This window comes from Zerene cesonia, unplaced genomic scaffold (genome assembly GCF_012273895.1).
Source record: "Zerene cesonia ecotype Mississippi unplaced genomic scaffold, Zerene_cesonia_1.1 Zces_u006, whole genome shotgun sequence".
Taxonomy (NCBI): domain Eukaryota; kingdom Metazoa; phylum Arthropoda; class Insecta; order Lepidoptera; family Pieridae; genus Zerene; species Zerene cesonia.
The window spans coordinates 1,359,888-1,370,985 of NW_024045136.1; the positions used below are offsets into that span (position 1 = coordinate 1,359,888).

Sequence of the window (11,098 nt, forward strand, 5' to 3'; positions counted from 1 at the left end):
CTCCAAATGTCCACGGGCGGTGGTAGCGCTTACCATCAGGCGACCCACCAGCTCCATTGCCGACTGTGACATAAAAAACGTATCGCAACTCACGTCCCGCTTGAACTCGTCCACCAGGAAGTTGACGATCACGTTGTCGAAGTCCTCGCCGCCGAGCAGGGTGTCGCCGTTGGTCGACTTCACCTCGAACACGCCCTTCTGTATCTCCAGCACCGATATGTCGAAGGTGCCGCCGCCGAGGTCGTACACGGCTATGCTGCGGACAGACAAATGTAAACATATATATATATATATATATATATATATACTAGCTGCACGCCCCGGCTCCGCCCGGGTTGTCATTTATCGTAATTAAAATTATTTAAACTATATCTCTCAAGTTGGATCGAACTGCACATGGTGTGCGAATTTTATTATAATCGGTTAAGTGGTTTAGGAGTCCATTGAGGACAAACATTGTGACACGAGATTTATATATATTAAGATAAGATATATTTGATGCTCGTCTCGGATATCAATTTATTCCTGTTTGATCCCAAGGGAGCATTTAATCGGGATAAGAAGCATACTATCAACCAACTCAGCTCATACCCTGGCTGTATACAAAATTTCATCAAAATCCGTCCAGAAGTTAGTTAGTAGTGATTGACGTACAAACATTCAAACTAACAAACTTTCACATTTATAATATTACTGTGATGTGATGATATATGTGTTGTTATATATGCACGGGCTGGATCGTGCGGCTAGGACGCTAGAGCGAGGGAACATAGGCTTCATTTTATATTATATTTTCATTTTACCGCAGTTAAGATAATTTTTGACACACGTGCGGAAATCTAACCTACACTAATAAAGTGGAATCTTTAATATATCTGTATGTTTGTAATGTTTTCACACAAAAACAAGTGGATCGATTTTAAAAATTATTTCACCATTCCATTGAAAAGCAACTTCACCGAGTAACATAGGCTATGTATGTACCATGGGCATTACTGGGTCGGCCAGCTAGTATCTTATAAAAGAAATGTCTGTGAGATTATAATCTGAGTGCACACGGGGTGCAGCCAGCGAATATGTCCACAGGTCAGTGTAGCACCCGGCCAGAGGCCTCGCCCGACCAACCATTGCGCGTTGGCGGAGCTTGTGCTGAGGTGCATTATATTTTCACATAATTACATTTCAAAATAGAATCATTGGGAATAAATAAATAAGTTTATATCGACCTACTAGCGTTGGCATTTTATTATACATATAAGACTTCTTGAATAACTCTCTTTATAAAAAACTATCAAAATCCATTGGGTTGTTTTAAAGATTTAAGCATACATATCAGTTTCTCTGTCCCTATACAGAGAAACTGACTTTGTTTTATACAGTGTAGTGATAACCTAAAAAAATACGCTTTAACGATAGAATAAACTAAACTGCCTCACTTATACACAGAGCATACAATATATGGAAATTATTTAACTCAGGTGATCCTAATCAAAATAACAGGACAATCTAATGAAATTATTGTATAGTCACCGATCCTTGACAAGTGCTTGTACGCTTATCAAAGATCGGTTTGAATTAAATTTGTCCTTTTAAAGTGGGTGAAAATCGAAAAGCTATATATATATATCGCTAATTAAAGCGTGTTAAAAATATAAAAATCACACTCCTACCATATACGCGAAAGTCTGTATGTCTGTCCGTTTGTCAGTTAAAGTTAGTAGAAAAAGAGTTGTTTCACTTACATTTTATCATCAGTCTTATCCATTCCGTAGGCGAGGGCGGCGGCCGTCGGCTCGTTGATAACTCGCAACACATTTAAACCGGCGATTTGGCCTGAGAACATCGAAAAAAAAAACTATGATAAAAATACATCTGCATGGACGGAGTCTAGCTAGCTATTATAACATTACACGTATAAATAGATAAAAAAAAGATAAACATTTACATATTATTAAGAATAGACTGTATCGCAGTATCTAGGAAGGCGGGGGCCAGGCGGGCCCGCGCCAGCTGGTTCTGCGAGTCGCTCTCGCATCGCTGCAAAACCCGACACGCACGTGCGCGGAAGGTGATCGACGATGCATTTATCTCTCTCACTCTCTATATCTCTATATATATACACAGAGAGAAAGCCACAATGAGCCCATAGTCATCCGAAACGGCTGGACTGATTCTCATGAAATTTTGTGAGCATATCGGGTAGATAGTCTGCGAATCGTTCAACATCCAACTAATCCCACTTTCCTACAAATATTATAAATGCAAAATTTGTCAGGATGTGTGTGTGTTTGTTGCTCTTTTACGCAAAAACTACTGAACCGACTGCAATGAAATTTTATACGTAGATAGCTGGACAACTGGAATAACACAAGGGCAACTTTTTATCCCGATATACCTACGGATTACTGACTTACGCGGGTGAAACCACGGGGCGCAGCTAGTCTATGATTAGTGTAAGACAGAACAGCGGTTCACGGTCAGCTAGTATTAATGCATACAAAAATTCTGTATAAGAGCTATTTAGTTAGTTTCACAATGTGTTGATGAAATCGCTAATAGATGATTGAATGACCGTGAATGCCCAAATGTAGGTATAATATTTGTCATTTCAAAGGATATGGAACTGTACAGAACTTATTGTGAAGTTCTGAAACTGTGTGTGCTTTGATCATTTTTCAATGGAAGGTGATCATGGAACCCTTAGTAGTATAATAAAAATAATAAAGTCTTTTTTATATACACTCTACAATTCTGTTACATGCTTTATAAACAATATCAATATATTCCTTCTTGCTAGCATTAAATTTTTTCTCGTATCTCTATTTTCCCACCCAAATAATCTTGCTAGCCAATTGACAAAAAGGACGTATCAGAAACGTCTTAAAAGGAAAGACATAATTTAAATGTGTCACTTGAAGAGCAGATGCCTTCATTGGAGGGCTCGCTCTACATGTCCTATTTTGCCAAGCAACGCATCTGCTTATAGCAAATACAGCTGATTGCAGATTAAAAAAAAAATACATATAAATGACCAGAAATAAGATAAGAAATCGCTCTAGCACCAAAAAAAAAAAAACCACTAAAACCTCTCCAGCAACTCACCGGCATCCTTGGTGGCCTGCCGCTGCGAATCGTTGAAGTACGCCGGCACGGTGACCACCGCGTTCTTAACGCCCGTGTTGAGGTACGCCTCCGCCGTCTCCTTCATCTTGATCAGCACGAACGCGCCGATCTGGCTCGGCGAGTACACTTTGCCATCGCTGCCTGTGAAATTCGAGTGTGTCACTTTATTAATACGCTTCTTTCTTATGAAAAACTAGATTTTCGCCCGCGGCTTCGCCCGCGTAGTATTCGCTTATATCGCGCGATATGGTAAGGAGTATTTTCTTTGCATTAAAAAGTTAACCAAGTTTCATCAAAATCGGTTTGACAATAACGAACTTTCATACAAACTTCCATCCCCTCTTTCAACCCTTTCTACCCTTTTTTTACGATAAAAAGTATCCTATGTCTTTTCCCAAGTTCAATTATATCTTCATACCAAATTTTATCAAAATCGGTTCAGTGGTTTAGGCGTGAAAGCGTAACAGACAGACAGACAGACAGAGTTACTTTCGCATTTATAATATTAGTAGGGAAGTAGGGATTAGTGTATGTCACTTTATTAACGGGTTTCATTCTTATGAAAAATTAGAGTATGTAACTTTATTAACGCGCTTCCTTCTTATGAAAAATTAGAGTATGTAACTTTTTGAAAGCGTTTCGTTCTTATGAAAAATTAGAGTAACTTCTTTAACGCCCTTTAAAAATTAAGGTATGTATTTTATGTATGTAACGTGTCTAAGGCGCGTCTATTATTATAATACAGGACAGCGGGGAACTGGCAGCACCGAGTGAAGTGCGGAGAGGACAACTGCGCATGAATATTGTACTCGAATAACTTAAAACTTCTGCGCTACGCTTTTTTTTATAAGTATAAAGATAAAATTATATCATTTTAAGGACGTTAGTATATATTTATGGATTCTAGAGGTAGTGTAGTTTATGTCTAGTTACAACTATAAACATTTTCAATAATCCGTGCAGGTAACATCTATTAATACCAACACTAGCAAATCGTAAGTGACCTCTATTGTTTTTCTATCTTTTTGCGTAAGTGTCATTATAAACGTGTTTTCTATCTTTTTGTGTAAGTGTCATTATAAACGTGTTTTCTATCTTTTTGTGTACGTGTCATTATAAACGTGTTTTCTATCTTTTTGTGTACGTGTCATTATAAACGTGTTTTCTATCTTTTTGTATACGTGTCATCATAGTTAACGTGTTTTGCATCAGAATGAAATAAACAATCTCTCACCCTGCACCCACGCGTCGCCGTTCGACGCGCGCACCACCTTATAGGAGAGGTTCTTCATGTCCTTCTGCACCTCCGGGTCGTCAAAGCGGCGCCCGATCAGCCGCTTCGTCGCGTAGAACGTGTTGCCGCTGTTGGTGACCGCCTGCCGCTTCGCCGGCATGCCGACCAGCCGCTCGCCGTCCTTTGAGAACGCGACGTGCGACGGCGTCGTGCGCGAGCCCTCGCTGTTCTCGACCACCTGGCCGCGGGTTTAGAAAGAAGAAAGAATGTAAGAATATTTTTTGAACACCACACAATGTTAAATTAATATAAAAAGGTGGACTTATGACTAATCGGTGTGGTGCTAAAAAGAGTAACTACTCAGCATGTGCTACGCGTAATGCGCAGCGCTGATTTTCAGTAGCCCCATGTTGGAGGTTATAGTATCACTAGCGTTTGCCCGCGGCTTCGCGCGCGTTCTTTTCGGAGTAGTTTAATGGACGTTATTATACAGATAAACCTGAACTTTGAATTACTCTATGCTAATAAACCTTTTTTTTATTTATTTGTCATCATTTCTTTTTACTGTGTTGTGACGTTTACGAATAATAAAATAAAGGGTACTATTTTAAAATGTCATTACTAGCGGTTCGCTTATGGTACATATTATATAGACTATGTCACTCTGTATCTATCTATCTATCCAGCTATCTAATTGTGTAAAAACTTTTGAAATCGATCTAGTAATTTTTGTTTTAAACATTACAAACATACAAAAGCTATTTATTAACAAAAGAAGCGTGGTTTACACCCGCAAATTGTTACTCTAAATCCGATTCGATCGCAGCATATTGACAATAATTGTAGACCAAATAATAATCTAAATATAACTTTAATAATCATACATATTTACTACTAGCTGCGCCCCAGCGGTTTCACCCGCGTAAGTCGGTATCCCGTAGGAATATCGGGATAAAAAGTCGCCTATATATTATTCCAGTTGTCCAGCTGTCTACGTACATTGCAATCGGTTCAGTACTTTTTGCGTGAAAGATTAACAAACACACACACACACACATCCTTAAAAACTTACGCATTTATAATATTAGTAGGATCTGTACTTGACTTGTAATAAAATAAAACGAATATAAAAAAAAGGTTTCTTAAAAATATATAACATACTTTTTAATCAAGATACTTATATTTATTATACAAGATGAGATAAGATAACCCATATCTTCCTACGACTATTTTAATTTCTTTATTATATTTTATTGATACCGCCTCCTTGGTACAGTGGTTAGCACGTGAGCTTAGAACCGAGGGGTCCTGGGTTCAATTCCCGGCGGGGACGCACAAAAAAAATGTCTCGGTCTGGCAGGACACAGAAGGCTGATCACCTACTTGTTCGTAAAGAAAATCGATCAGTGAAACAGATGGTACATCATCTGCCCCATACCCCCACTAGGGGTCACGGGACTTCACTTGTATTATACTTCATCATTATCATTGGTTCTCTACTCACAAAATGTTTGCGAATGCCGCTTTCGAAGTTAGGGCCATAATTAGCACCTTAACATTAATTATTATCAATAAAAATTACTTTATATTCAATGACGTTTCGGTGGCTGCGGATAATAGTATAAGTTATACTAAACGATTATAATAGTATAAGTTATTCTAGAAATATTACGATGTTAACAAAACGAAACACAAAAAAGAGTTTGTTTGTTTGTTTGTTTGAACGCAGTTATCTCAGGACCTACTGGTCCGATTTGAAAAATTCTTTCAGTTTTAGATAGCCCATGTATTGAGGCCATGATTGATTATATAATACAGTAAATATTTATGAGGATGTTAATATGTTCTTGCTGTTTCACACGAAAACCACTGAACGAATTTAGAATATACTTGGCAGTGACATAACTCAGATGTATGAGATAACATATGAGCCAAAGAAATTCTAGCTTTAGCCGAGAGTTCATACGCGGGTACAACCGCGATATAGAACTAGCTGCGCCCAGTTTCCAGTTGTCCAGCTGTAGACGTTCCAAATTTCATTGCAATCGGTTCAGTAGTTTTTGCGTGAAAGAGTAACAAATTAATAGGATTATTAGGAAGAAGAAATTTAATAATATATTCGTTGTCAGCATGTATTATTTTTCTTTTTCAATTGTTTTGTATTCTTTTTTAATGTGTGTAAGCCGTGTGTTATTTTTTTCCTTTCTTTAGCTATCCATGAGTTATCGAAGCTGCTTTGTGTGTGTCTAGCGACGTTCGTGATATTAAAACGCTGAATAGACTGTATCGCAGTATCTAGGAAGGCGGGGGCCAGGCGGGCCCGCGCCAGCTGGTTCTGCGAGTCGCTCTCGCATCGCTGCAAAACCCGACACGCACGTGCGCGGAAGGTGATCGACGATGCGATTTATTTAATCCTTCCTACTAATATTATAAATGCGAAAGCTTGTAAAGATGTGTGTGTGTGTTTGTTGCTCTTTCACGCTAAAACTACTGAACCGATTGCAATGAAATTTGGTACGTAGACAGCTGGACAACTGGAATAACATAAAGGCAACTTTTTATCCCGATATTCTTACGGGATACGGACTTATGCGGGTGAAACTGCGGGGTGTAGCTAGTATTATAAATGCGAAAGTTTGTAAAGATGTGTGTGTGTTTGTTGCTCTTTCACGCTAAAACTACTGAACCGATTGCAATGAAATTTGGTACGTAGACAGCTGGACAACTGGAATAACATAAAGGCAACTTTTTATCCCGATATTCTTACGGGATACGGACTTATGCGGGTGAAACTGCGGGGTGTAGCTAGTATTATAAATGCGAAAATTTGTAAAGATGTGTGTGTGTGTTTGTTGCTCTTTCACGCTTAAACCACTGAACCGATTGCAATGAAATTTGGTACGTAGACAGCTGGACACCTGGAATAGCATATAGGCAACTTTTTATCAAGATATTCCTACGGGATACGGACTTACGCGGGTGAAACCGCGGGGCGCAGCCAGTTCTCCTTCATATATCGCGACCGTAGTATAGGAGGAGGAGGAGGAATCTTAAAGGAACGCTCGTACCTTCGGCGTCTTTCCCTCCATAACAGCGACGCAAGAGTTCGTCGTTCCCAAGTCGATACCGATGACAGCGCCGCGGACACCCTCTGATCTATTGAAGAGAACAACCATTAGAGCTGGGACCTATTTTATACATATATATATATATATATATATATATATATATATATATAAATATCGTGTCACAATGTTTGTGAATGGACTCCTAAACCACTTAACCGATTATAATAAAATTCGCACACTATGTGCAGTTCGATCCAACTTGAGATATAGGATAGTTTATATTATGGCAATTACGATAAATTACTAGGTCCCCGCGCGGAGCCGGGGCGTGCAGCTAGTTATATTATAAAGCTGAAGAGTTTGTTAGAACGCACTAATCTCAGGAACTAAACTGGTCCGATTTGAAAAATTCATTCAGTGTTGGAGAGCCCATTTATTGAGGAAGGCTATAGGCTATATATGTACCACGGGCGATGCCGGGGCGGACCGCTAGTTTTATATATAATCCGGCAGGTGTAACCTAGGCGTTTTGATTAGTTCACTGAAAAATATGTGCATAGGAAAAGACACGTTCAATCTTGCCCAAAGATAGTTGTCTTATTACAGTATACTACTAGAGACCCAATCCGGCTTCGCGCGGGTGCAATAATAAAAGATATATACAAATAAACCTTCCACTTGAATCACTCTATCAAATTAAAAATAACCTTATCAAAATCTGTTGCATAATTTTAAAGATAGCATGGCATACAGACACACCATGACAGCAGAAAGCAACTTTATTTTTTTATGCTATGGAGTGATCTATATATAATGCTGCAGCTTATCAATGTTATTAAGTTAAACAACTCTTATTAAGCCAACACCCTTCAAGGATTGGTCTAAATCGGAAATGGTGGTGTTTTATAAAGCTTGGCTATTTAAGATAGAAACGCCAAATCATGTCTAATGTTGCATACAACTTTTGATGCACTTCCAGAAAACTTTTAAAAATGTTGCATTTGAAGTATTCATATTAGAGACTAGCTGCGCCCCGCGGTTTCACCCGCATTAGACAGTATCCCGTAGGAATATCGGGATAAAAAGTTGCCTATATGTTATTCCAGTTGACCAGCTGTCTACATACCAAATTTCATTGCAATCTGTTCAGTAGTTTTTGTGTGAAAGAGCAACCAAGGCACACACACACATCCTTACAAACTTTTGCATTAATAATATTAGTAGGAAATAGGATAGTTGGATGTGCCTGTTCCATCCCACAATAATTATGAAATCAAAAAAAATATGAAGTTTACTTATTAATCCTATTAATATTATAAATGCGAAAGTTTGTAAGTATGGATGTATGGATGTTTGTTACTCTTTCACGTAAAAACTACTGAACCAATTGCAATGAAATTTGGTACGTAGTCAGCTGGATAACTGGAATAACATATAGGCAACTTTTTATTCCGATATTCCTACGGGATACGGACTTACGCGGGTGATACCGCGGGGCACAGCTAGTACCTATATATGAATGGATATTAAAGAAACAGTGCTCAGGACTTTGGACTTTAAGTCGATAAGTCAGGGGTTCAGGACTAGGAAAACAAACAGATGTGCAGGAAATCAATTGATTTTTCATTGTGAATAACATCACCACTGTTCGAAATGGTGAAGGAAAAACATTTGTGAGGAAAATAGCATGTCCATTAATTAAATGTGTGATAAAACTTTTTATTCTCGGACATGCATAATCTGCCAACTGATTATGACCCGAACCCTCATGGGAGGTCTGTGTCCCAGCAATATATAAGTTGATGATGGTGAACAGGTAATATTGTAAAATAATTTGGTATTCTTAATGCAAACCTTAATTTATTGAGCAATGCCTTTTTGGCAGCGGTTGATTATATAAATATTATATTTAACAAATTTGTAAATTCATTTCCCTTTGTTCATATATTTCTAAGCAATATTTGGACACTATGGGAATTAATTTGGTTTAATATATAGTTAGGAAGTGCCTTCTTCATTCAGGTAGGTGACAGTTGTTTTAAACACAAAATCACATATTGCATCATTCTTAACCAAACTAAAATTTATAACAGTTCTTTTAGGTTTTCATTTTAATGCAATGGTAATTTAAGATACTATATGCTTTCTTATATAGGTAGCTAGTGTCTTATTAATTTATTACACTGAATATAACTAAAATTTGTAAATGGTGTAAGTACATGGTATACATAATACTTATACATTTATCCACATATAATCAATATAAGAGATTTGCCATTGCTTCTAATCATGCTAAAGTTAATACTATCCTACTAATATTATAATTGCGAAAGTTTTTAAGGATGTGTGTGTGTTTGTTGCTCTTTCACGCAAAAACTACTGAATCGGTTGCAATGAAATTTGGTACGTAGACAGCTGGAAAACTGGAATAATATATAGGCAACTTTTTATCCCGATATTCCTATGGGATACGTACTTACGCGGGTGAAACCGCAGGGCGCAGCTAGTAGTTGAATATTTGTATCGCAAAATTTAAGTTGTTATTGCATAAGATTTCATGATAAATATTACAAAATAAGTATCGAAAAATGGAAGTATTCAAAGAGAATATGATTATAATTGGACTAAAACGTTATCTGAACATGATCTACTCATTTCTAAGCACAGCATTCGGTATCAAAGGTCGATAAGTTAGGTTATGTTATAGAATATTTTTTATAATCTTTACTTACTTGTGTCTGTATTGTACTCCATGTCGCTGATAAATTGGAACTGTGGGTGCTGCAGTCTGAAAATCATTGAGCATATGATCACGTTAAAAAAAATAAACGTCGAAATCTCTCACATGTGCCCCCCGGCTAATCGAACTTTTATCAGCGCAATTTGACGAATAACTATTAAATATATAATAAATGTAGATAAATACTAATTTACTGACACATAAAATAATTTGACAAACGATTTTCATTCGTTTTCTAAAAGAAAATGGTTACTTACATTTTTGAGAATTGTGGAAAAATTCCTGTGCGTATAAAAGTCTGATCCAATTCCTGAACACTCCAGAGCCTTTCGGCTGATCACTCGCGTCGCCGACAACATTTTTATTAGTGTAACTATCGAACTTATTAATTTATAAGATATTTTAGCTCACTACGATCGGAACCATGTGGATGACGCAACTTCACGAAAGAACATTTTTTTTACTTTTTCTGGCACTCTTCTCAAACATTGCCATATGCAAAAATCTAAAAAGTATGGAAAACTTGATGTCGAATGTTCTCGTCAACAGGTATTTTCTGATTGGTTACTATTTAATCTGCAGTAATGTGATTGGGTGCAATTTATATGTTCAGAAATTTATGATTAAAATTACCACAAAAGAAGCCCCGTAGACACGGCGCTGTCAACGCTTATAATAATACTCTCAGTATAATTTATTTCATATGTCCCAGACTTTGGGCAAATAGGTATGAAAATATTATAGATAAGACTGCTTAATTTTTTTGGTATTAAATGTGGATGTTTATTATTATATTCTTTTGTCATGATTTATTGAATATTTAAATTTTTTTTAATTATTGAAATTTGTCAAAGCGTTGTGCAGTCTGAAGAGAGTGGTAATTACTTATAGACTACAGGCCCATATAGAAAAAATTACGGGTCATTTGAACCA

General features: G+C 37.3%; 1 protein-coding gene across 1 annotated transcript in view; it reads right to left on the bottom strand.

The window, feature by feature from the left end:
* Positions 1 to 10,621, bottom strand: part of LOC119838938 (heat shock 70 kDa protein cognate 5) — a 23,919-nt gene extending 13,298 nt beyond the window's left edge. Inside the window, 7 exon segments of the mRNA XM_038365085.1 lie at positions 94 to 256; positions 1,743 to 1,833; positions 3,103 to 3,264; positions 4,358 to 4,595; positions 7,426 to 7,513; positions 10,158 to 10,213; positions 10,423 to 10,621. Of these exon segments, the coding sequence (XP_038221013.1) occupies positions 94 to 256; positions 1,743 to 1,833; positions 3,103 to 3,264; positions 4,358 to 4,595; positions 7,426 to 7,513; positions 10,158 to 10,213; positions 10,423 to 10,524 (900 nt within the window). The 5' untranslated portion in view covers positions 10,525 to 10,621.
* Positions 10,622 to 11,098: the final 477 nt, after the last annotated feature.